The following is a 25,256-nucleotide window of genomic DNA, read 5'->3' on the forward strand; positions in this document are numbered from 1 at the left end:
TATTAATAATTCTTTCTTTTCTTTCTTTTGGCGGTACTGGGGTTTGAACTTAGGGCCTATATCTTGAGCCACTCCACTAGTCCTCGTTTTGTGTCATGGGTTTTTTTGAGATAGGGTCTCTTGAACCATTTTCCAGGCTGGCTTCGAACCTTGATCCTGATGATCTCTGCCTCCTGAGAGATTACAGGCGTGAGCCACTGACGCCAGGCTATTAATTACTTTTAAAGGGGTACAAAAATGAGTAAGAAGGGTCCCTTTCTCAATTACGTGTATGTGCTTCCTTGCACACTTACTGTGAAACTCTTAAGCTTTCTTACTTCCCCTTAATTTGACCTTTTCCTTATAAATGCCCTCCTCTCCTTTTGATAGGATTGTCGAGCTGTATGTAAGCTGCAGACTGGTGATACATCAATATTTTCATTAATCACATCCTTCTTGGTTGATAGGATATTTACACTAATTTCCAGTTTGTCACTATTGTAAACTTATCGTAACTCCCGAGTCTAAAACTCTGATCCTTAAGAACTTGAATCGAAGCCGGCGACTACGAGGAGCCGCATTCACGACCGCCACTTTATCCTCAACAACTACAGGACCAGAAGAAGTCGCGGTCCTAGTCACCCGTGTGTTCTAACCCGGGAAGTCTCTGGCGCTGGTCCTCCCACCAAAAAAGTGCCGCGCTAGCACCCCGTGTTTGACGTCCTCGTCTCGATGGTAGCCTTTTTCCGGTTTCCTAATGTTGCATGATGGGACAAATAGTCTACTTTACAGCCGCGGAGCGCGGGCATTGACCTGATAAAGAACTCCATTTCCCGGGGTGCCTTGCTATACCCAGAGTTGGGAGGCTGGTTCCGGTTGCATCAGCGTGGAATTCTCGGCGAAATGAGACTGTTCGTGAGCGAGGGCGCCCCGGGGAGCCTGCCGGTGCTGGCCGCGGCCGGGAGGGCCCGTGGTAGAGCAGAGCTGCTCATCAGCACTGTAGGCCCGGAAGGTACTCGGGCTTGTGCTGGTTGGCAGCGGATAAGGTGGGGAGGGTGGCGGGACAGAAAGACGCCGGCGTTCAGCCTCCACTACACCCACCTCTCTAACTCCTTCCCCCATTATCCCTGTTCGCTTTGTCCCCTCCCTTTCCTTGTTCCATCTTTCATCATTTACTTCCTGTAATTACCCTCACTATGCTCTTCCTTCATTTCTAGCCTCCCCTCTTCTTCCAGGATCCTCCCTCTCTCTAGTAACCTGCTCTCCTTTCCAACGTTCCCTCACAGCTATCAGTCAACCCCTTCCACCCTATAACTCAGGTAACAACCTCCAACCTCCTCTTTGTCATTCTTAGGAAATCTGCCCCTCGCTTCTTAAGACACACATGTACGAACGCAAACCTTTTAGTTTACCTCTTCTCATTCCCAGCCAACTGTTTGTGACTCTTAAGCGGTTCTCTTTCCTTCCAGTTCCTTAATTTTGTTCTCCCACTGTGACTTCAGCTCATTGGCAGGATATCCTAGTTACTTTCAGTTGTTCTGGTCTTTGGCTGCAGCACTGTCCCAATACCACCACCTCCTGTCCATCTGTTGTTTCCAGCTGGCAGTGTCTGCCAAACACCTGTTGGACTCTCCAGCATATTCTGGACCCACCCCCTTTCAGTGTTCTGTCTTCCAATCTCTAGATTGAGACTACCCATCTCTTTTTCCTGGAACAATGTGAAGTTTGTCCTAAGTTGACAAAGCATTTCTTTTCTTCCCCACCCCCACCTTTTTCATCCATTTTCGTCTCCTACATCAGAGTGTGTGGTCCCATTCTTCACCCGGCCCAAGATCCCTGTCTTGCAGCTGGATAGTGGCAACTACCTCTTCTCCACTAGTGCAATCTGCCGGTCAGTATTGGTTCTTGTTGTGGGGAGGTTACTGTCCTTTGTGTGATTCTATTTGTAGCCACTGTTTCACTGAGAGATGAGAAATGGGCTAGACAAATGGACCTCTCCAATTGTAACTTGTGTTCTCTCCCTGGACAGATACTTCTTTCTTTTGTCTGGCTGGGAGCAAGATGACCTTACCAACCAGTGGCTGGAATGGGAAGCAACAGAGCTGCAGGTGGGACTAAAGCACTAGTGTTGGCAGGCAGGCTCTTCCTCTGCAGGACCGTCCTGACCTGTGTCCCTTGCATTTTAGCCAGCTCTGTCTATTGCCCTGTACTATTTAGTGGTACAAGGCAAGAAGGGGGAAGATGTTCTTGGCCCACTTCGGAGAGCCCTGACTTTCATTGACCACAGTTTGAGTCGTCAAAACTGCCCTTTCCTGGCTGGGGTGAGTTGGGATGGAGTGTGGGAAGGATTATGGTCTTAAGAGAGAAGGCTGTACTTAATGTGTTCACACTCCAACGGTGCCACTTACTAGCAGTGTCACCTCGACAGCCCATAAGCTCAAGTTTTTAATCTGTGAAGTGGGAGTAATGGTAATACCTGCCTCATTCATTTATTGTGAAGATTAAGTGAGATAATAAAAGTGCTTAACCCAGAGCTTCACACATAACCAGTGCTTGGTAAACAGTAGATATTATTAACCATTGGAAGAAATATGAGTGCTTTATCTTGTATCTTTTTCTTTTTCTTTCCCAACCAGGAGACAGAATCCCTAGCTGACATTGTTTTGTGGGGAGCATTGTACCCATTACTGCAAGACCCAGCCTACCTCCCTGGTGAGACAACTGTGCATATCACTTTACCTCTAGCCCCAATTCCAGGAGTTTGGTATAGGGCTGGACAGGGCAGACAGGAGTGGACCTCTCACCTTCTTTGGAGTTCTCTCTGGTTGCTTTCCCCAGTACCCTCAGCAATCTTCTGCTATAGATGCCCTGTCAAACTGCTTATGCTTGCTCATTCTTTCTTTTCTGCCATGTCCACAGAGGAGCTGGGAGCCCTACGCAGCTGGTTCCAGACACTTAGTATCCAGGAGCCATGTCAGCAAGCTGCAGAGACTGTGCTGAAACAGCGGGGTGTCCTGGCTCTCCGGCCCTACCTCCAAAAGCAGCCCCAGCCGCAGCCCCAGCCTAATCCACCTGAGGGAAGAGTGGTCAGCAATGAGCCTGAGGTTTGGAATAGGGCAGAGCATCCCTCACAGAGCCTTGGGTCTAAAGTGGGAGATGTCTAGAAGACAGATGTTGAACATGACCACTAACTTTTAGTTTTTGGAGAGCAAGGAGAAACAATAAAAGTTTGGCAGGCCCTAACCAGGCCAGTCTCCTTACCAAAAAAGTGCCATTCTAGCACTGCATCTTCAGTCTCTGGGCATTGATGGAAGGCCTCCTCCCATCTGATAAGGGATTTTGTTTACTCTTCATAGGAGGAAGAGCTGGCTACCCTGTCTGAGGAGGAGATCGCTATGGCTGTGACTGCTTGGGAGAAGGGCCTGGAAAGCTTGCCGTCTCTTCGGCCCCAGCAGAAACCAGTGTGAGTAGACACCAAGGAGTGGGACTTAGTTTTATAAGTGGAAATTGTTGATGGGAAGAACAAAGCAGGTCCTCTATACTCATGGGACTTTGACTCCAGTATGATAGACAGGTATTTACAGAACTGTTATGTATGTATAATTACAAATTTTGATAAATCCTATGAAAGAAAAGAACCAGGATCCTTGAGGGGCAAGAGAGTTTGTCTCATCTGGGTGCCAGTAGCTCACACCTGTAATCCTAGCTACTCGGGAGGCTGATATCTGGAGGATCATGATTCTAGGCCAGCCTGAGCAAATAGTTCATGACCCCATCTCCAAAATAACCAGAGCAAAATGGACTGGAAGTATGGCTCATGTGGTAGAGTGCCTGCTTTGCAAGTGCAAAGCCCTGAGTTCAAATCCTAGTCCCACTAAAAAAAAGAAGACTTTGACTCTTAAAAGGAATTGATAAAAGGCCAGTGACTGGAGGTTGGTTGGTAAAGGTACAAATAGGTCAGGATGTGGTGGGGTTTTTTTCTGGCGGTATTGGAGTTTGAACTCAGGGCCTCCCATTTGCTAGGCAGGTGCTTTTACCACTTGAGCCACTCCACCAGCCCCATTTTTGTGATGGGGTTTTTAGAGGGAGTCTCATGAACTATGCCTGAGGCTGGCTTCAAACCACAATGCTCTTGATCTCTGTCTCCTGAGTAACTAGGATTATAGGCATAAGCCACTGTGACTCAGCTGTATTTTGTTTGTTTGTTTTTTTGTGGTGCTGGGGATCAAACCCAAGGCCTTGTGCATGCAAGGCAAGTGCTCTATCACTGAGTAACACCCCCAGCCTAAGATGATTTTAGGGGGAAGCAGGGCTTATTTATGAAAAATTCTATAAATAAGCTATAAGTTTTAAATAACTTGTTGTAGCATATTGTTACAATTGTTCTGTTTTATTACTGTGGTTAATGTCTTATTGTACCTAGTTTATAAATTAAACTTTATCAGGTATGTGTATACAGGAAGAAACAGTATACCTAGGGTTTGGTACTGTCTCATTTCAGGCATCCACTTGGGTACTAAGACAAGTATCCCCAGGAAATACCACTCTATAATAGAATGTAACCCCCTTGAGGGTCAGAACCCAGGGCATACACAGTTATATGTCTGTCACAGTAGTTAGCACACTCAAGAGAGAATAAAGAAGTGATAGTTACCATCTTGAAAGCGCACAATCTCGTCTGATCTTGGAAGCTAAGCAGGGTTAGGCCTGGTTAGTACTTGGGTGGGAGACCGCCTGGGAATACTGGGTGCTGTAGGCTTTAAAAAAAAAAAAAAGAATAAATAAATAAGTGACAGAATAATACAAAAGGTTTGCTACATGATTGTTAAAAAGTGATTAGGAACTCAGATGCAAGAAAGAGTGGGAGGCCAGTTGTCAGTGGAAAGATTTTCCTAAAGGAGCAGATTTCTAAGGTGGCTTTCAGAGACAATGGTGTTCAGTTATGGGGAGAAAGGCCAATGAATGCATGAGAAATTCATGAGATCTGTAGTGAGGAAATTAACTATAAAATGTTTTATGAAGCAGTTGGGCCATCTGACTGGGACATATAGCAGCAGCTGGGAAGAAGGGGTGAGGTTAATATGAGGGAATTGGGAGCCAATGATTACAGTATGAGAGTGGTTGAAAAGATGACAGGAACTTCAGTGAGGTGTCAGTGCTAAGGAGAGGGAATGATATAGGATGTGTACAGTTGAGCTTTCAAGGCTGATAAAGCATGAAAAGGAATACTGAATTGAGTGACTTCAGTCAGGAGATTAAGTGGCATGACTAGGAGTGATCCTGGGAGGAAATAGTAGCTGTGAAGGCAAAAGCTGGTACCTGCTGGTTCTAGTTAAACCATGAGGAAATGATGCTCATGGGTTAGGGAGAGAAGAGTCAAGGCTACAAAAGGTCTTGGTAAGACTTGTGTATGGGTGAGCTGTAAGGATTTCAGATAGTGACTTGGGGTGTTATTAACATAACACCTAGGGAAAAGGTCAGCAGTGAGAAACTTCTGGGCAGGCACTCTGCCACTTAAGCCATGTCTCCAGCCCAGCACTGGGAAATTTGTTGGGAGGAGTGAGAGTGGTGATGGTTGGACAGATCCTAGGGAGAGTTGTGTTGATACCTGGGAAGTCTGAGCCCGAGAAGGAGCTAAGGTCATGATAGTAAAGGGGAGAGAAATGAGTGCTGGCATGAGGCACACACAGCACATACAGAAGTACATGAGGCTTGTTCACTGTGGACAGGGTTTATATCAACAGCTGTAGGGGATCTTATGGTCTTGTGGGTTCATGTGAGGAAAGATTTTAGATGTACAGGAATCTACAATAGTAGAACAGTCCGTGTCTGCGTATTCTGTGTACTTTCAGTCTTTCTTGACCCTAACATTACCTCTTTGGGCTATTCTCTTCTGCCTTTCTTACCAGGTTGCCTGTGGCTGGGGAAAGGAATGTGCTCATCACCAGTGCCCTCCCTTATGTCAACAATGTCCCCCACCTTGGAAACATCATTGGTTGTGTGCTCAGTGCTGATGTCTTTGCCAGGTGGAGGCAGCTGCAGGAGACACCTTCCAAGGGAGGGATAGACCCCAAGGGAATAGAATGCCTCAAGGGTGGGGGCTGGAGGAGTTCTGGGGACAGGGGACCAGTTGAATTGGGACTCCCATGATCACCATGTTCCATTCTAGGTACTCTCGCCTCCGCCAGTGGAATACCCTCTATCTGTGTGGGACAGATGAGTATGGTACAGCAACAGAGACCAAGGCAATGGAGGAAGGTCTAACACCTCAGGAAATCTGTGACAAGTATCATACCATCCATGCTGACATCTACCGCTGGTTTAACATCTCATTTGATATTTTTGGTCGTACCACCACTCCACAGCAGACTAAGTAGGTTTCCTCTAATGAGGCAGAAATGGTGGTTGAGGCTAGGGCTGGGGGCAATGAAAATATCATGGAGACAGAACTAGGGAGGCAGTCTAGGATCTTCCCCTAAAATTAGAATCTGAACATTGCCCTAAAAGGTACCCCAGATACTTATCAGGTCTTCTTGAAGAGATTCCATGTGGGCTGAAGCATGACTAGGGCCCGAGGGAGGGAAGAGACAGGACTTAACTGCCTTTCTTCTAGTACCTCTGTTTCTCTCTGACTGCCTCGGAGTCTTGAGACAGTTTCTGTAGCAAACACATTGGTTTTTCCTTTGCCTGATATCATCCTTATAAAAGCTACATAGCAGCCTGCCAGCTAATGATTCTGTATGTGCAGTTCAGTACTTTGGGCTGAGTGAAGAGTAGACAAAGTCCTGAAGGCAAAGCAGATGAATCTGGATTTAACAAAAGTGAATTGTGAAGTGCTGAGGGAAGAGACTGGATGGGCAGTTGGGGAGTTGTGTGAGCTTTATGGACTCATCCAGTAAAATTAGTGCAGAATGGATGATCTTTGCCCTTAAGTGCCTTCTGTCTGATTTCTTCAGTACTTGGCCTGAATAAGTTTGGGTCCCTGGTTGGAGTAGCAGAAGGGAAGGATGCACACTGTGCACTACTTGTGACTTTCTATCCCTTGCTCATCTTGCCAGAATAACCCAAGACATCTTCCAGCGGTTGCTGGCACGGGGTTTTGTGCTGAAAGATACTGTAGAGCAACTGCGGTGTGAGCACTGTGCCCGTTTCCTGGCTGACCGCTTTGTGGAGGGAGTGTGTCCCTTCTGTGGCTATGAAGAGGCCCGGGGCGACCAGTGTGACAAATGTGGCAAGCTCATCAATGCCATTGAACTCAAGGTGAGAAGAATGTCTTCTGGGAGCCAGGAAGGAAACAGTTTTTATTCTGAAGGCATTCCTAGTCTTGTCCCATTATTTTTAGCATCCAGTACTTTTTGCTAGTGGCCCCTTTGGCCTCATCTCAGCATCTGAGCACTTCTCATTTAGTTCGTTTGAAAAATATTCAGCATTTACTGTATGCTTAGGGATAGACAAGTTGAGTTTATACTTTTGATTTTAGGCCAATCTGATCAACATTAATTGAGATCCTTCCCTTCCATAAATACCTTTGTATTCTACTCCATGTTTACTCGTTTATTTGGGAAACTTTTGAATCCTTATAATTGACCAATTACAGTTGTAGAGGTGGAAATGAGGGAATGAACAAGACAGATGTTAATCTAATGTGGGGAGGAGACCAGCACTAAACAAGGAAATAATACAGGATAAATGGCCTGGAGGATGGGTACGGAGTGGGCTTTAACATTCTTCAGGTAAACTCTCAGTTCAAATGTTGCTTCAAAAGAGGCAACATTACCTGAGAGTTTACCTGAAGAATGAAAAGGGGCAAGCAAGGCAGTAAGTGGGTTTAAGACTGTTCCATGGGCTGGTGGAGTGGCTCAAGTGGTAGAACACCTTCCCAACAATCATGAGGCTCTGAGTTTGAGTCCCAGTACCACCCCCAAAAAAAAAAAAAAAAAAAAAAAAGCGTTCCAAGTAGAAGAGCCAGGAAATGCAAAGGCCCAGAGGCAGCAAAGAGCTAAAAAGGCCAGTGTAGCTGTGGCATAGTGGGAACAGGGCAAATTGAGATGAAGTTGGAGAAAAAGATAGGGACTAAGTCATCAAGGCCTACTAGGACATTGAGGAAGATTAGATTTTATTCTAGTTGGGTGGCAAGCTGCGAGGTGGGAAACTATGGGAAGGAAACGAGAGATGTGGGAAGAAGGGTTTGGAGACTGGAATCCAGAGAAGGGATGATGCTGGCTTGGAGTAGGTAAGTAGCAGTAAAAATGGGGAGAAAAATAGATTTGTGATACATTTCAGAAGAAGATTTTATAGTGAGGGACAGACTGAAATTTGGAGTAACCAAGAAAAAGACTAAATTTTTGGTTTGGGCTGGGGGTGTAGATCAGTGGTAGAACAATTGCTAGCATCAGCAAGGCCCTGGGTTTGGTCCCTAGCACCACACAAACAATTTTTATTTTGGCTTGAGTAGCTTGGGTAGATGGTATTGCCGTCTGCGGACAAGATTAAAACAGGTCTTCTTGCTGAATGCTCTGGTACTGTTTGGGTTTGCTAATCTTGAGATGCCTATATAAATCCAAGTAAGCAGTTGGACGTAGGCATGTGGAACCCAATAAACAGGTCATGAGAGAGTTGTTACTTTTCATCATCAAAACCCTACATGAAAACTCACTTGGGCCAAGTATCAATAGCTCATGCCCATAATCCTAGCTGCTTGGAAGGCTGAGATAGGGAGAGTCTTGGTTCAAGGCCAACCTGGATAAATAGTTCTTGAGGCTCTATCTTCAAAATAACCAGAGAAAGATGTACTGGAAGCGTGGCTCAACTAGTAGAGTGCCTGTTTTGTTTCTTTGATTAGCTCCACCTGTTTATTACTTTAGCTATCACCCTTCAGTGTTTATGTAGTCAATTTGTACCACAAATTTTTTTTGATGGTACTAGCACTTGAACTCAGGACCTCACACTTGATAGGCAGGTGCTCTACCACTTGAGCCACTCAGCCAGTACTTTTTTGTGTTGGGTATTATTATTATTTTTTTTCTTTTGTGGTTTGGGGTTTGAACTCAGGGTCTACACCTTGAGCCACTCACTCCATTAGACCTTTTTTCTGAAGGGTATTTTTGAGATAGGGTCTGCCGAACTATTTGCCTGGAATGGCCTTGAACTTCGATCTTCTGGATCTCTGCCTCCTGATTAGCTAGGATTACAGTTGTGAGCCACCAGAGCCTGGGTATATATTGGGTATTTTTAAGATAGGGCTCATTTTTTTCTGGGCTGGGCTTAAACTTCAATCCTCCTGGTCTCTGACTCCTAAGTAGCTACGATTACAGGTGTGAACTACCAGGTCATAGAATTATTTTTGACTTTTTTTTTTAGTGGTATTGGGGTTTTTATCTTGGCCTCATGATTGCTAGACAGGGGTTCTACCACACTTGAGCCACTCAGCTAGCCATTTTTTGTGTTGGGTGTTTTTGAGATAGGGTCTCAAACTGTTTGCCTAGGCTGGCTTCAAACCACAATACTCCTGATCTCTATTTCCCAAGTAGCTAGAATTATAGGCGTGAGCCACTGGGGCTGCACTCAAGAGGCAGAAGTAGGAGGATTGTGAGTCAAGGTCAGCTTGGTCTGCATATTGAAACGCTGAATCAAAAAATTTTGACATTTTGCTCTCTAAAGATCTGTGCTTGTTTCTTATGAAAGCTATCTCTTATTAACTTGATTGTAACCTCAAGGAGAGGGGTTGTGTCACTCTTTTGTCACTCATTTTGTCACTCATTCCTTGTATAGTGCTTTGTACCTAGCCTTTGCTCAGAGAATGCTTTTTCCTACTCTGAAGTGATGGACTAGAGAAGTGAAACTCTGAGGAACAAATGTGCAGACTTGAGTCTTGAAGGTCAAAGAAGGCCAAGTAGTTCAGGAGTGGGCTGGGCTAGGTGTGAGCCTGAAGCTAAGCCAGAAAGAAGACTTAGGTGCTCATCCCACTTTGTCCCCGAGCTTCCCAGTGCCTGCAGTCCTGATCTCGCCCATCCCACGCTGGGTTAACTCTGGAATTTTCTTTCACAGAAACCTCAGTGTAAAGTCTGCCGGTCATCCCCTGTAGTGAAGTCCTCCCAGCACCTGTTCTTGGACTTGCCTAAGGTAAGCTGGTCTTTTCCTCAACCCAGTCTTTAGAAGGCTGCTTCTGCACTCTTTTACCTCAACCACACATACTGATAGCCAATTACTCTCAAATGTTTTTAATTTCTATTAAAAATTATGCATGACTGGGCATGGGTGGCACATGCCTGTAAACCCAGCACTCAAGAGGCAGAGGTAGGAGGATTGTGAGTTCAACGCCAGCCTGGTCCACATATTGAAACCCTGACTCAAAAAACAAAAAGAACAAATACCAAAAATACTGCGTGTAATATTGTAAAGAGATGAAGCAGATTAAAGAGCACAGAGTGAAAGCCCCACATCCATCAGGCCCCAGGCCTACTTTTCAGAAGTATTTTCTGTTTTTGTTTTCCTGTTTCTTTGTTTTTGCAGTATTTTTTTGCAGTTTGTTTTTGAGGATTGAACTCAATTCAGGTCCCTGTGCTTGTTAGGCAAGTGCTTTACCACTTGAGCCATGCCCCTTGTCTACCATAAATATTTTCTACTGTGCATTTTCCTTCTGTTCTACTCAGAAATGTCATATGCATATTAAAGGGTGTTTATGACTCTTGCCTTTTCTTAATACAAATTACATTATACCATTCACACTCTTTTGCAATTTGGCTTGCTTTTATTTTTGAATGTAATTTTCCACAAGTATGTCCTTTTTTTTCTTACTTAGTTTTATTTGGAAATAATTTTAAGCTTGCAGAAAAATTTACAAGAATAAACTTGCTAGAACAAAGAAGCACTTGTTCTTTAACCAAAAGAGCCTCATATCCGTTACTAGATTCAGTTAGGGTTTTGCTCCATTTGTTTAAGCATACATGTTGTCTCTCTCCCTCTTTCTTTGTCCCATCTATGTCCATATATAGTCTCTTTAGTCCCAAATATTTTGTATTTCCTAACAAGACTTTTTCTTTTTTATTTCATTATTTAGAGAGTACATATATTTAATATGGTACATTACCCTGTACAAATGGAAAGAGTTAAGTTTAATGTTTGTATACCAATATGGCTACTTGTAATTTCTGTACAATGCCAACTTAACATGGTAAACTGGGATAGTTTTTTCAAAGTTTGACAGTATGTCAGATGCTTGTGGCTCACTCCTGTTATCCCAACTACTCAGGAGTCAGAGATGAGGAGGATCATGGTTCAGGGCCAGCTGGGAAAATAGTTTGCCAGATCCCATCTTGGAAAAACCCTTCACAAAAAAGTGCTGGTGGAGTGGCTCAAGGTGAAGGCCCTGAGTTCAAGCCCCAGTACTGCAAAAAAAAAGTTGACAGCACAACAAAAATTTCTAAAAATTCAAATTATATGTGTATGTATTTATGTTTGTATTTATATAAAAGACCAACAGTAGCAATGTGTTATGCATCAACAGATTTCTAGGTTCTGCAGTCATCTGAACAAAATTATAGAGACATCCAGCACACTCCATTAGCTAAATAAAACAAAACAAAAAGAGGTTTTTAAAAAAAATACAGAAAAATAGCAAAGTTCAGTTACTGTTATTGTATCTGGTACCATTTTTTTTTTATTAGCTTCTCTAGCATCATCTGGAAAGAAAAATTCTAGAGTAATATCACTAGATGACTCTGACAAAGCATAGTCACTACTTCATATCATGAAGCAGGTACAAGAACTTTATGTTCAGCAGTATGATACCATACTGTCCTACATCTATAATACTAGAGGATACAGTAAAAAGGCATTGAGACTTGTTCTACTTTTCCAGCAGAGGTCCCAAAGTATGGTTTAACAAGACATTTTCTTGCATAACCACAGTATAATTATCAGCACCAAGGAAGTTAGCATTAATATATTTGATCTAATCTACCATCCGTACTCTAATTTTGTGAATTGTCTCATCCCTTTTTTTGCCCTCCTTTTTTGTGGTGCTGGGGTTTTAAACCTAGGACATTGTACATTCTAGACATGTGTACCACCTCTGACCCTCACCCTTAGCCCCTAATTTATTTTTATTTTTCGTAGCGCTGGGGCTTGAACCCAGAGTAGGGTCTCCCACATGTAAGGGAAGTGAGCAATCTACCACTGAGCTATACCCCTAGCCCCAGTGATATTCTTTATAGCATTATTTTATTCTTTTAATATAGGATCTAGTTCAGAATCATGTATTATGTTTAGTTCAGTTTAGTTTTGTTTTCTTGATCGTACTGGGAGTTGAACTTAGGGCCACGAGCTTGCTAGGCAGGGGGCTCTGCCACTTGAGCCATGCCCCCAGCCCTTTGTGCTTTAATTATCTTTTGGATAGTGTCTCAGTTTTTGCCAGGCAGGCCTGGATCACCATTTTCCTCTTTATGCTTCCCACATACCTGAGATGACAGGTGTGTCTGGCCACACCCAATTATTTGTTGAGATGAGGTCTTGTAACTTTTTGCTGGGATTGATCTTGAACCTCAATCCTTCAACCTTATTTTTACCTCCTGAATAGCTAGGATTTTAGGTGTGAGCCATTGTGCCTGGCCTGCATTTAGTTACTTATAGCTCTCTAGTTTCCTTTCATCTGAAACAATTTCTCAGCCTTTGTCCTTTATGACATTAATTTTTTTTGGTGGTACTGGAGATTGAACTCAGGGCCTCATGCTTGCTAGGCGGGTGGTCTACTACTTGAGCCATACCTCCAGCCCTGTTTGCTGTAGTTATTTTTTTGAGTAGATTCTCTCTTTTATGTCCAGGCTGATGTGGACCACAATCCATGTAGCTGGGATGACAGGCATACACCACCATGCCCAGCTTTTTACTGATTGAGATGGGGGTCTTAGGAACTTTTTCCTGGGCTGGCCTTGAACCACAATCCTCCTGATCCCCACTTCTCAAGTAGCTGGGGTCACTGTGCCTAGCCACATTAACATTTTTTTAAAGAATGCAGGTCCTATCCCCCTTTTCAAAGTAGAATATTCCTTATTTTGAATTTGTTGGGTATTTTCTCATAGTAGGATTCAGATTATGCACTCTTGGGGTGGAGTTTTCATGAAGGATACTGTGTCCTTTCTAGGAACACAAGATGACCATCTACCTCCTCATTGTTGATGCTGTTTTGTTTTAGCCAAGATGTTACTCAGGTTCTGTACTGTATCATTAATATTTTCCCCTTTGCAACTTATGAGCAGTCTGTGGGAATGTTTTTTAAGACCATTGAAATACTTTGCTCTTCATGAACAAAATGTTTCCTTTAAATTTGGCATCAATTGATCTTTCTCACTAGAAACAATCTACATCTCCCCCTTGATGATAAGGCGAGCCCTACCAGAATAAAAACCCCTGTGAGGGGCAATCTCCTCACTCCCAGAGTGGCCCAGGGGGAGAGAGGCTACCTGAGGGGAAGTGCAAGAAGGACCTGCTGCACACTTGCCTAGCAATCATGAGGCCCTGTGTTCAATCCTCAGTACTGAAAAAAAATTTTAAAAAGGCAGAATGTAAGGTGAGGTGGTGCATACTTACAATTCCAGTATTCTGGAGACTGAGGCAGGAGGAGAATTGCAAGTTCAAAGCCAGCCTGTACTATATAGCAAGACCCTCTTTCAAAACAACAAAAACAAACAAAAAAACAAAACAGGAAAAGGATCTGTTGCAAAAGGTCTGCTATAGGTGCTGGAATCTGTGAGTACTACAGGAGGAAATGGAGCATGGTGGGGGTGGCTCCAAGCACACAGGCAAAGGGCAAAAGACTGGGTTTCTGCTCCTTCTCATTTGAACTTTTTCTGCCTCTGCTGCATGATCTCCAAGTTCCTCCGCTTGTAGATGGCAGCAGGGTAGTAGCAGGAAGCTTGTTATATTGGTGCTTTCCCTTAACCAATCTGCTCTGCTTTTTCACATTCTTCTGGCCCAAGATCATCCTGGTTTCTGCAGGTCATGCAATGGCAGCAGTACCTCTGTTGTGTTTCTTTTGTTCTGTGCCACCCGAACCAATCTTTACCATGGTGATTTTCCAGCTCTGCCACTCCCCTTCACTTCTTTATTTCTTCATTTCTTTATTTAGTTATTTATTACTAGTGTAGATTCATAGATTTCTATTTTTCAATGGTTTATTTTTTATGTTCAAATTATCCCTCTTCAAGATGCCTTCTATGCTTTTGAGGTCTCCATCATTGGCTTAATTTCTCACATAACAAGATACTCTAGGTTTTTTTTTTTCAGCCTTGGAATGAACCCTGTCTCCATAAAGCCCTGATTTGTTTTAGTAGGAAATAGTATTAGAGTCAGAAATCCAGGTGGTAGGTATGCTCATTGCTACCTGGGGTATCTTTGCTTCTAGGCCCTTGCAGCAGAGAGAGTTACTTTAGATTCACATCGACACCTGCAATTCTAGTATAGCTTCACAGGATTCTTTCTTACTTCCTTTTATTTCATTTTGTTTTTCCTTTTTAAATTGTACAAAAAGGTTTGTTGTGATACTTCATTTCATATTTGTATCTTGCTTCTTACACAGTAGGTACCCACCTTCTCAACAAGAGCACATTTACTGAGCTGGCAGAGTGGCTCAAGTGGTAGAGTGCCTGCCTGGCAAGTGTGAGGCCTTGAGTTCAAACCACAGTACTACCAAGGGAGAAAAAAAAAAAAAGCACATTTACTCAATCCTATAGTACACCTAAAACGATTTTAGAATTTCGTCTCCCATACTTCAGACTGAGGGTATATAGTTAAATAATGTGTTTAAAATGTACTTGGATTAGTGTTTTCCCCCTTCAGTGGTGTTATATTACTGAAATAAGTTAATAGGTTGCATACTGTGTGTGTGTGTGTGTGTGTGTGTGTGTGTATTTTTTGCATGTTTGCTTTTATTTCACGGTTTATTTTAGAAATTACTTCCTATTCATAGAAATCATTGTCATTCATTATTCATTTGTTTATTTATTTAAGACAGGTCTTGCTATGTAGTTCATACTGGCCTTGAATGCATGATCCTCCTGTCTCAGTCTCCTGAGTGCTGGAATTACAGGTGCGAACCACCACATCCAGCAGTTTAATTTTAATAACTGTACAATATTCTATTCTGTATAGATACTATAGTTTATTCAATCAATTTCCTATGTTCTTTATTTAGGCAGTTTCCAGTATTTTGTAATTATATATAATGTTACAATGATTAACCTTAGGTGTATATATTTTTGCATTGTTGGAAGTGTATCTTTAAAATAAATTCCTATGCACAGGCCCTGGGTTTGATCCCTAGTACCACACACACACACACACAAAATTCTTAATAGTGATCATGTGTTGTATTTAGGGTGAATAGAGATTAGGATATGTAATATATTGCCAAATTTACCTCAGTGGATGTTGCACCATTTTGCATTCCCACCAGCAGTGTGTGTGAATGTGCCTCCATAATCCTAACAGCAGAATACGTTGTCAGGCATCAGAAGCTTGCCCCATTCTTTTTTTTTTTTTTTTTTTGGTGGCACTGGGGGTTTGAACTCAGGACCTCACACTTACTGAGCAGGCACTCTTATCACTTGAGCCACTCTGCCAGTGCCCCATTCTTCTACTTTATTTTATTTATATTTTAAATTAATTAGCATATTATAGTTGTACATTGTGATATTTACAAAAATGCTTACAGTATATCTTAGATTTACCCCCTCCATCTTCTCCTTCATCCCCGTTCCACCCCCCCTCCCTTTTTTTTTTTTTTGGGACACGGACTGGGGTTTGAACTCAGGGCATTACGCTTGCTAGGTAGGCACTTTACTGCTTGATCCACTCCTAGCCTTTTTTTGTGATTTTTTTTTTTTTTTTGGCAGCACTGGGGTTTGAACTCAGGACCTCACACTTGCTAGTCAGGCACTTTACTGCATGAGCTACTTCAAGCCCTTGATTTTTTTTTTTTTTGGCGGTACTGGGGTTTGAACTCAGGGCCTACACCTTGAGCCACTTTACCAGCCCTTTTTTGTGAAGGGTTTTTTGAGATAGGGTCTGGCAAACTATTTGCCTGGATTCTCCTGATTTCTGCCTCCTGAGTTGCTAGGATTATAGGCATGAGCTAATAGTGCCTGGCAACGCATTTCTTTATGTACACTCTTGTGTGCATATTTCTGTTTAATATATTTCTGTTAATAAATTCCTGTAAGTGGAATTGCTATATCAAAAGTCATGAGTCTTGATTACATATTACCAAACTGCTCCAAAAAATGTACTCATTTATCTTTACGCTAACTGTGTTTGAGACTGTCCTGTATTACCCTCTTTCTTTATCACCTCAGTTGGAAAAGCGACTGGAGGAGTGGCTGGGGAAGACACTACCTGGCAGTGACTGGACACCCAATGCTCGGTTTATTATTCGTTCTTGGCTTCGGGATGGCCTCAAGCCACGCTGTATAACCCGAGACCTTAAATGGGGAACCCCTGTACCCTTAGAAGGTTTTGAGGACAAGGTAAATCTCTTTAAACCTTTATTTGTGTCTCAAATTATTTAGCCTTAGGGACCGTAGGCTAATAGTTTAGACTGTTGATTATATGTTGTTTCAGTCTAAAACTTGGGGTTGTTCTCTACTATGTTTCTTTCCTCTTGGCCCTCCAGGTATTTTATGTCTGGTTTGATGCCACTATTGGCTATCTGTCCATCACAGCCAACTACACAGACCAGTGGGAGAGGTGGTGGAAGAATCCAGAGCAAGTGAGCGTTTCTTTTTTTTTTTTTTTTTTCTTTTATTCATATGTGCATACAATGTTTGGGTCATTTCTCCCCAAGTGAGCATTTCTTGATTAGCCTAACTATGAGGAGGTGGTGTGTAGCAGGAGTTGTCATGGTTGATGGATATCTGGGCTTCTTGGGCTTTTAAAGAAAGTCTCAGGAAATCTCTCTTCCAATTATACTCTCCTAGGTTGACCTTTACCAGTTCATGGCCAAAGACAATGTTCCCTTTCATGGCTTAGTCTTTCCCTGTTCAGCCCTAGGAGCTGAGGACAACTACACCTTGGTCAAAAACCTCATTGCTACAGGTAGGTATGTTAGAAGAGTGCACATGAGGTGTTTCTAGGGAATGAGGTTGAGCCAGTACTTGGAAGGAGATCCTGATGAGGTGCTAAGTCTTAAGATAGGAGTTGAGATGCAATAAATAACTAAACATGGAGAACTTTATCCAGAGGGAAATAAGAATCTGAAGAAAGCAAAAGTCCAAAGCTAAAATGTAGTAAGTGTATAAGCAAAGAGAAAAAAGGCCAGAATGGTAGGAAGGCACTCCCAAGTTTTGTGTAGCTATTCAGCAAGGTATTGCTGGATACCCACCAAAGAGGGATAAGGATGAAGAGTCAGTGGATCAGAGAGGGGAAAGATGTGATTTGAGCAGATGGTTCTTTCTTCTTTTCTGTTCAGAGTACCTGAACTATGAAGATGGGAAATTTTCTAAGAGCCGGGGTGTGGGAGTATTTGGAGACATGGCCCAGGACACAGGGATCCCTGCTGACATCTGGCGTTTTTATCTGCTATATATTCGGCCTGAGGGCCAGGACAGTGCCTTCTCTTGGACAGACATGCTTCTTAAGAATAATTCTGAGCTGCTTAACAACCTGGGCAACTTTATCAACAGGTAGGACTAGGTGGAGGATCAGAGTCAACAGATGAACTGGGAAGATGGGACTGTGGAGAGAACTACTAAGTGGTCAGGAGGCTGTGAGTGATGGAAAGGACAATGTGGAAAGTTGATTTTATCAATTAGAATCTGCTAGCACTGAGTAAGCTATATATGCTAGAGGGAATAGTTCGTTGTAGAGATGTGATTTAGCACAGTTGATCACAAAGTGATTTTTTTTTTTTTTAGGGTTTGAACTCAGGGTTTCACACTTGCAAAGCAGATACTCTACTGTTTAATCCACACCTCCAGTCCATTTTGCTTTGGTTATTGTGGAGATGGGGTCGCACAAACGATTTGCCTACACTGGCCACAAACTGTGATCCACCTGATGTCAGTCTTCCAGATAGCTAGGATTACAGATGTGAGCCAGTGACATCAGCTCAGTGATTTTTATTTTTTCAGTGATACTGGGGTTTGAACTCTGGGCCTTGTATTTCCTATGCAGGAACTGTACCACTGGAGCCACAACCCAACCCTTCTTAAAAATGTAGAACTGGAGATCCATTTTTCTCCTCACAAAAAAATTCACCTGCATGGCTGGTGGAGTGGCTCAAGTGGTAGAGCACCTGCCTAGCATGAGACCCTGAGTTCAAATCCCAGTACCACCAAAAAAAATAAAAATAAATAAAAAATGACCAATGGTTTCTTTAAAAAAAATTTCACCTTCAGATAATTAAAAATTTTGGCTGAAAAAAGGGATTTTTGTGTAGAAATATGACACTTCTGTTGTACTCTTCAGAATTGTTACCTTAGACTCAATGTACTGTTGACCCCTATCACAGCAGTTCTCCAATCTAAAGAAATATTCTGGGGAGGGGCGGGGGAGCTGGAGGCGTGCACAAGTGGTAGAGCATGTGCCTTGCAAGCACAAGGCTCTGAGTTCAAATTCCAGTAGTGCCCTCCTCCAAAATTTCATATTGCAGTACTGGGGTGATGGCCTTGCAAATGCAAAACCCTGTGTTTGATCCCTAGTACCAAAACCAGAAAAATCCTCTATAGAGTTCTTTGCTCCCTCTTTGAGCCCTGAACCTTTAGCAGTCTTCATTTTTAATAGGAATTAACAAATTTTTTAATGTGAACATCCAAAATATTCTTTAATATGTAGTTGCTTATCTTTATCATCAGGTTTATGTGCAGTCACCTTCTTAGGGATGAGAGAGAATAAAAAAATTTGTTAAAACTTTGCCTTTAGCTTGAGGGGCCCAGAAATGTCAGTTCTGGGCAGAAATCCTAAAAGAATGAAGAGTTGTTGAAATGAGGTCAGATTTCTGTAAGGAGACTGGGCAATAACTCCTGTTTTCTCTTTCCTTCCTTATGTCCATCAAGAGCTGGGATGTTTGTGTCTAAGTTTTTTGGGGGCTATGTGCCTGAAATGGTTCTTACCCCTGATGATCAGCGTCTGCTGGCCCATATCACCCTGGAGCTCCAGCACTATCACCAACTGCTGGAGAAGGTTCGGTGAGTAATCTACATTTGTGTCTCATGTCAGTGATCTGCTGGCAGGATGAGCATCCCATATACCCTGCTGCCTTCTCCCTTCCCAGGATCCGGGATGCCTTACGCAGTATCCTCACCATATCTCGACATGGTAACCAATACATTCAGGTGAATGAGCCTTGGAAACGGATTAAAGGCAGTGAGGCTGAAAGGTATGTTAAGGGAGTAGTGCTGGCTTCTGGAATTAAGTGGCTGGTAGGCTGTGTCCTCTTGGAGGTCTTAACTAATCTCTCTTTTCCCCCAGGCAGCGGGCAGGCACAGTGACAGGCTTGGCAGTGAATATAGCTGCCTTGCTGTCTGTCATGCTCCAGCCTTTCATGCCTACGGTTAGCGCCACCATCCAGGCCCAGCTGCAACTCCCACTTCCAGCCTGCAGGATCCTCCTCACAAACTTCCTGTGTACCTTACCAGCAGGGCACCAGATTGGCACAGTAGGTCATTGAGAATTGGAGAAATTCATGTTTTGTCATGCAGCTTTTGGGGTGGGGTTAGAGAAGCTCTAACATGTCTCCAGCTTTGGGGCATGGGGCTCTTAGAACTGCTCTCAGTCCTCCCCACTCAGCACTTGGGCTTACTTCTGATATAAGGTTATTGGTATTGGTTCACAAGCATAGTGTTGTTTGCTTTTCATGCCATAAATCAGTATCCAGTACATAAAATAGCCAGTGGGCTTGGAGAATACAGGGGTAGCCATTTCTTCTTTGACACAAATACATCCTAAACTTGTAGATCAATTTAGCATCATTACATAACTTGAGGCTTTTGAACTGCTGCTTTTCCTGAATGCTTTCCTAAAACCAGGAAGTATTTGCTCAGTGTTTTTCTACAACATTTAGAATTTCTAAATGTCAGAGTAGGATTAAAAAGGCCACCCTGTATAGTCTGGTTGAGTTTATACCTAATCGGTGAGTGATTCTGGAATTTGTTTTCACAGGTCAGTCCCCTGTTCCAAAAATTGGAAAATGACCAGATTGAAAGTTTGAGACAGCAATTTGGAGGGGGCCAGGTGAGAAAACTAAACTGTGCTCTCATCTAGCAACTGCCATAGTGGCACCACATTAGTTTCCCCAGGTAGTCCTCACTCATTCTTTTTCCATCTTTTTGGTCCTGCTTCTTTCCTTACTTAGTTTTTCTTTCCTGTCTTAGCTAGAAGAGTCCTTGGAGTTAAAGGTAACCACTTCTCCCTTGAGATGTTATAAAACTGGAGGTCAGGGGTTATTTGTGGCAGCTGGTGATAATCCTATTGTTCCTCTCCAGGCAAAAGTGTCTCCCAAGCCAGCAGTTGTAGAGACTGTTACAACAGCTGGGCCACAGCAGATACAAATATTGATGGATGAAGTGGCAAAACAGGTATGAAGCATAGCCTTATGAGAAAGTGGAAAAGCTGAATCCTAAACAGATCCTTTCCTGGTCTCACTGTTATTCCTCCTACCCATGCTTCTCTTAGGGCAACATTGTCCGAGAACTGAAAGCACAAAAGGCAGACAAGAACCAGGTTGCTGCAGAGGTGGCTAAACTCTTGGATCTAAAGAAACAGTTGGCTCTAGCAGAGGGGAAACCCCTTGAAACTTCTAAAGGCAAGAAGAAAAAGTGAGAACTTGCTCATAGAAAGTCACTTTACTGGATATGGACAGTAATTAATAAATGTACAACCTACATATACAAGCCAAGACCCTTCCTTTCCTTTGGTCTATCCCAAGTCTTCCCCCTTTTGAACACGTGGTTAAGGGTCACATCATTGACATGGGTGTGATAATGGTCAGTAGCTACTTCTGGGAAAGGTAGGTAGTAGCTCAAGTTGGGGAGTGATGGTTCCAGTTGTTCATGCTTGGTGCAGATTAACCATTCGGTCAATCAAAGCTCGGCGTGTTGCCTCTACTTCCTTGGTCAGGCGCTCGATTTCCTGCTTGAGCCGTTCATTTTCTTCAGCTAGCTGTGCCACTTTCTTTTCATTCTCCTGTTCTTTTTCCTTCATGCGTTGCTTCCCAACCTGGGCTGGGCACTGGATACTTTGTTTCCGCTTCCTGGTTCTTCTTTGGTCTTCTTCCTCTTCCTCCTGTGCCAGGGAGCTCTGACTGGAGTCTGGAGAAGAATGAGGGCTGTGGGAGGTGCTTGTGACCTCTGCTGGTCCTGGCTCCTCAGTCAGCCAAGCTAGAGATGCAGGGTCAAGAGTGGTAAAGGTTTTTGATTCTTCCTTCAAGGAAATGATGAAAGAGAGGTGATATTAGTTGAAGAAAGAAAGGTAACCTCTATCCCCACTTGTAGGACTAGCACTCTCACCTCTTCATTTCCCGGGAGTGAGATATAAGTACCCCCGTTTTCATCTGAGGATAGGACCTCTTGCAGGTCCTCATACCAGGCTTCCAGCTCCCAGCTAGACACTGTCCCAAAGGAGAAAGGCAATGACTCAGCTGCCATCTCTGCAGTTGGATCAGATTCTGGAAAAGTACATACTCAGGATAAAAGCTCCACCATACCACAGGTTGGCAAACGTCTCTTGCCTCTCACTATGTAGCCCAGGCTGGTATGGAACTCATGATCCTCCTGGCTCAGCCTCCCAAGTGCTGGGATTACAGATACCTACCACCATACCTGGCCCTATAGGCTAAGTTTATTGGAATACAGCCACATCCATGTGTTTATGGCAGTACAATAGCAGAGATGAGTATTGATGACAAAGACTACATAACCTTAAATAAATATCTAAAATATCTACTCTCTGGGCCTTTAAAATTTGCCAATCTCTAGTCTATATTAATATTACTTTTTTGGTTATAGAGATTGAACCCAGGGCCTTGCACATTGCTAAGTACATACTCTAACATGACTCCCACACCAAAACTAGTATTTCTTCCTTGCTTTTTGCCCAGGACTTAAAGAAGCAAAATACCTGGTACTCTTTTGGGGCTCAAACCCAGGGTCTTAAGCACATTAGGCAAGTGCTCTACTTACTAAGCTACATCCTCAGACCAGCCTAAATACGGATTCTTATGGGATCCTAGTAAAAGTACTCAGCTCATTTGGAAACTCCATTAGTAATTTCTAAGACAATTACCAGACCATTTGTACCACTTTCGCCTGTGTGGGGAGCTTGGGAAATGGTCCTTTGAGTTCATCTAACTTTGATGGGCACTTAGGGTTGGTAAGATAAACCAATTGTCTTTCTTGGGACTTTTTTGAGAGTCATCTTTCAATTAGGAAATGCTTTAAAAATAGTGATTTTATCATCTTGTTATGGAGCCAGCCAGCTAGGATAGACATGGTCTGACAGCAGATCTTCCTCACATCATTCACACCTTCATCTCCTACAGTGGCTAGAGCTTTTTTTTTTTTTTTTTTTTTAAGGCAGCACTGGGGTTTGAACTCAGGGCCTCACACTTCCAAGACAGGTGCTCTTATCACTTGATCCATACTGCTAGCTCCAGTGGCTAGGTCTTTTAATAATTTCTTAGGATCCCAGCAAAGGGAGTCTAAGCAGCATTTCTTAGAAGTTGATTTGGGGAAAGGGTTGGTTAAATTTACCTGCTTTCAGGTGTGGTGATGTATGAAGATACACTTTCTTCTGGAACACTGTGGAAAACAAAGATAAGTGTTAGCCATTTCTGAAAGGAGGAGAGGCAGGTAGTTTTTTTTTTTTTTTTTTTTTTTCCTCCAGCTTTCTATTGGTCTCTCCTATTTTATAGGCTGTGGATAGTTAAAGGGTCCTGTAGCCAATTCCAAGCACAGAAGTTCAACTTCCTTTATTTTTAGTTGCTGAGATTTGTGGTCCTAATTACATAATAGCAGAGTCCTGGCCAACTCAGCTTTCTCTAAATTCAAGACAGGGTTGCATCTTGCTAGGATAATGACTAAACTACAAGGAAGGGAAAAATCTAGTAGTATTTTCCTAATCCCATTCCCATATTGACATCCTTCAAATACCCATTTGCAGTCTGGACCTCTCCTGGGACTGCCAACTCTGCTGGCTACTGCTTATTTGCCATTTCCTTTTGGATGTCTAACAGACATTTAGATTATGTCCAAAGAATAGCCTGTTGATCTTTCCCTTCCAAGGTCATCCTCATCTCACTAAATGGAAACTCTTGTTGCTTAAACCAAAAACCTTGGACTCACCCTTGACTGCTCTCTCCTCAGACCCCCCAACTTAATCTAGAGCTCTAACCTATTTCCTTAACTTGTTTTTAAAAAATACTCAGAACCTAAACAATTTTTACTATTCTACTGTTTCTAAATGTGGACCAATTTACCATCATCTCTCCCTTGGATTACTCTGGAAGCCTCCTTCCAGGATGTCTTCCCAGTTCTGCTCTTGCAACCCCCCACAATCTATTTATGAATACAGAAGCCAGAATGAGTCTTTTTTTTCCTTCTTTCTTTCTTTGTAGTGCTGGGGGTTGAACCCAAGGCTGTGCACCTTCTAGGCAAGCACTCTTCCACTGAGCTATATACCCAGCCCTCATAAAATTTAAGTTATTCTTCTGCTAGAATCCTCCTACTTAATGCATATTAAAAACTAATATCCTCAAAATGGCTTGCAAGGCTCTACACAATCTGCTTCCCTGCCTCAGTTTTCATCCACCACACTCCCTCTTGCTCATTCTAATCTAGCCTAAAGATAACCAGGCATGAGCCCATCTTCAGGCCTCTGCCCTAGTCCTTCTGGAAAGCTCTACATTATCTTCATGGCTCACTGGCCTGCCTCCTTTGAGTCTTTGATTTTGATGTCATCTCAGTGAGTTAATTCCTGACAAAAAACTAACCCTCACCCTGAACATTGTTTTTCTGCTTTAGTTTTCTCTGTGACACTTCTGCCTCCTACTGAAGTATAAGCTTTCCAAGAGCAGAGATTTTTGGTCTTTTATTCAAAATGTACCTGAGCCTCAAGCTACAGTGCATATAGTAGGTACTTAATAAATATTAGGACTGGATGGACAAATCCACCTCACACCCCCCCCAACCCCCAGTCTCACTTATAGGGGAAGACTAAACCCAGAGTCAGAGCAGCTGCTGTCTGTCTGTCCCTGGGGACTGGAGATGCAATACTGCCCTGAATGTTTCTCTGCAGGGCTGTCCTCTCTGGGGACACTACCTTGCCTTCAGTGTGGTATGTGGCTTTCATCAGCAGTGCTAAGCCCCAGGCCAGAGGGCTGCAGAGCTAAACAGTGGGTGTCCTGATGCAATGGTTACACAGAGATTAGTTGGAAGACAGGACAAGGAAAGGCATGGATCAAGCCCAGGAGAAGGGCAATACCCTGGGGAGACCCCAAATGGCCCCCCCACACTTGAAGAGACCCAAGTTGCTCTTTTGTGCGAAGGCCCAGAGACCTGGGAAAAGGGAAATCCATCTATACGCTCCCAGTGCATTAGTACGCCTGCTCCCAAAGGGGTTCTCGAGTTTCTCCTGTCCTCTGCAGGGTCTAGAAGCCCCGGCTACGAAGTGGCCACGCTGGCCCCTAAGGCGCTGCAGCGGAGAGCGGGGAGTGGGGTAGAGGGAATGGTGCTGGTGGCAAAGCGGCGGAAATGGCTTGAGCCACCGTCACTGGGGGTGTGTCCCTGCTACCCCGCCTCTCCCCCGACAGGCCTAATGAGGTGCCTGGAGTCGGCAAGAGGAGAGAATGAGTTTTCCGAGGGCAGTCGAGGTCCCTTCTCCCAGCAGCACAGCAGGGCCCATGGTCCGGGTACGGGTGGAATGACGCTGTTGCCTAAAGGAAGAGGGACCTGTAATGAAGCCCCACTCCTGTATAAAAGATTTCCCCGCCCCTCCGTCTGACGGTCTACCTAAGTTCACTGCGGAGGGAGTTGGGGAACGTCCTACAAAACGGACGCCGTAATTCTTGGGACAACGGATGTTCACGAAGATGGGAAGGAAAAGGGTAGATAGGGAGTCAGTACTCGCCTCTCTCCTCAGGTTCCGATTCTGATTTTGGCTCTGTCGCTGCCACCCGCTCATCTTCAACATGATACACTCTATGCGTTACCCTCAAGCTTCTGACCTCTGGAGCGCAGAGCTGTGCTCTTTTACCATGGCTTTGCCCTCCTCTCGGGGGTGGGATCCAGAAG

General features: G+C 43.6%; 2 protein-coding genes and 1 pseudogene across 14 annotated transcripts; 2 read left to right on the forward strand and 1 right to left on the reverse strand.

Annotated features, from left to right (window-relative positions):
- The first annotated feature begins 797 nt into the window (after nucleotides 1-797).
- On the forward strand, nucleotides 798-20,861 carry Mars1 (methionyl-tRNA synthetase 1). Of its 3 annotated transcripts, XM_074083750.1 has the most exons (22): nucleotides 799-991; nucleotides 1,780-1,870; nucleotides 2,009-2,087; nucleotides 2,166-2,300; nucleotides 2,616-2,691; nucleotides 2,899-3,083; nucleotides 3,336-3,442; nucleotides 5,889-6,005; nucleotides 6,149-6,352; nucleotides 7,038-7,239; nucleotides 10,027-10,101; nucleotides 16,329-16,499; nucleotides 16,646-16,741; nucleotides 16,950-17,067; nucleotides 17,441-17,654; nucleotides 19,026-19,157; nucleotides 19,244-19,348; nucleotides 19,441-19,627; nucleotides 20,131-20,202; nucleotides 20,343-20,366; nucleotides 20,454-20,546; nucleotides 20,644-20,861. In XM_074083750.1, exons 1-22 carry the CDS (start codon nucleotides 883-885, stop codon nucleotides 20,788-20,790), a joined length of 2,739 nt encoding a protein of 912 aa, XP_073939851.1. In that variant the 5' UTR covers nucleotides 799-882; the 3' UTR covers nucleotides 20,791-20,861. The 3 variants fall into 3 exon arrangements, with proteins under 3 accessions (XP_073939853.1, XP_073939851.1, XP_073939852.1); XM_074083752.1 differs by lacking the exon at nucleotides 2,166-2,300 and having other exon boundaries at nucleotides 798-991; XM_074083751.1 differs by lacking the exon at nucleotides 20,343-20,366 and having other exon boundaries at nucleotides 801-991.
- Nucleotides 4,622-4,738, forward strand: LOC141410580 (5S ribosomal RNA; annotated as a pseudogene).
- On the reverse strand, nucleotides 20,799-25,249 carry LOC109686362 (DDIT3 upstream open reading frame protein). 11 transcript variants are annotated; one of them, XM_074083756.1, is made up of 5 exons: nucleotides 25,093-25,249; nucleotides 24,790-24,898; nucleotides 22,719-22,766; nucleotides 21,477-21,577; nucleotides 20,799-21,390 (listed from the first exon to the last, which is right to left on the reverse strand). In XM_074083756.1, the coding sequence occupies exons 1-5, from the start codon at nucleotides 25,153-25,155 to the stop codon at nucleotides 21,019-21,021; spliced, it is 693 nt and encodes a 230-aa protein (XP_073939857.1). In that variant the 5' UTR covers nucleotides 25,156-25,249; the 3' UTR covers nucleotides 20,799-21,018. The 11 variants fall into 11 exon arrangements, 8 of the variants coding, with proteins under 8 accessions (XP_073939857.1, XP_073939856.1, XP_073939855.1 ...); XM_074083755.1 differs by having other exon boundaries at nucleotides 24,778-24,898; XM_074083754.1 differs by having other exon boundaries at nucleotides 21,477-21,634; nucleotides 25,093-25,248.
- Between the last annotated feature and the right edge of the window lie 7 nt (nucleotides 25,250-25,256).

The sequence above is a fragment of the Castor canadensis genome, chromosome 8 (assembly GCF_047511655.1).
Source record: "Castor canadensis chromosome 8, mCasCan1.hap1v2, whole genome shotgun sequence".
NCBI classification, from domain to species: Eukaryota; Metazoa; Chordata; class Mammalia; order Rodentia; family Castoridae; genus Castor; species Castor canadensis.

Bases quoted from the DNA above. Each gene is read 5' to 3' on its own strand.
- Mars1 (XM_074083750.1), top strand. From the start codon at position 883: ATGAGACTGTTCGTGAGCGAGGGCGCCCCGGGGAGCCTGCCGGTGCTG. The intron at 2,301-2,615 runs GTGAGTTGGGAT...TTTCCCAACCAG, and splicing joins ACTGCCCTTTCCTGGCTGGG to GAGACAGAATCCCTAGCTGA. The intron at 20,367-20,453 runs GTAACCACTTCT...GTTCCTCTCCAG, and splicing joins AAGAGTCCTTGGAGTTAAAG to GCAAAAGTGTCTCCCAAGCC.
- LOC109686362 (XM_074083753.1), bottom strand. From the start codon at position 25,155: ATGTTGAAGATGAGCGGGTGGCAGCGACAGAGCCAAAATCAGAATCGG. The intron at 21,635-22,718 runs GTAAATTTAACC...GTACTTTTCCAG, and splicing joins ATCACCACACCTGAAAGCAG to AATCTGATCCAACTGCAGAG. The intron at 21,391-21,476 runs GTGAGAGTGCTA...ATTTCCTTGAAG, and splicing joins CACTCCCGGGAAATGAAGAG to GAAGAATCAAAAACCTTTAC.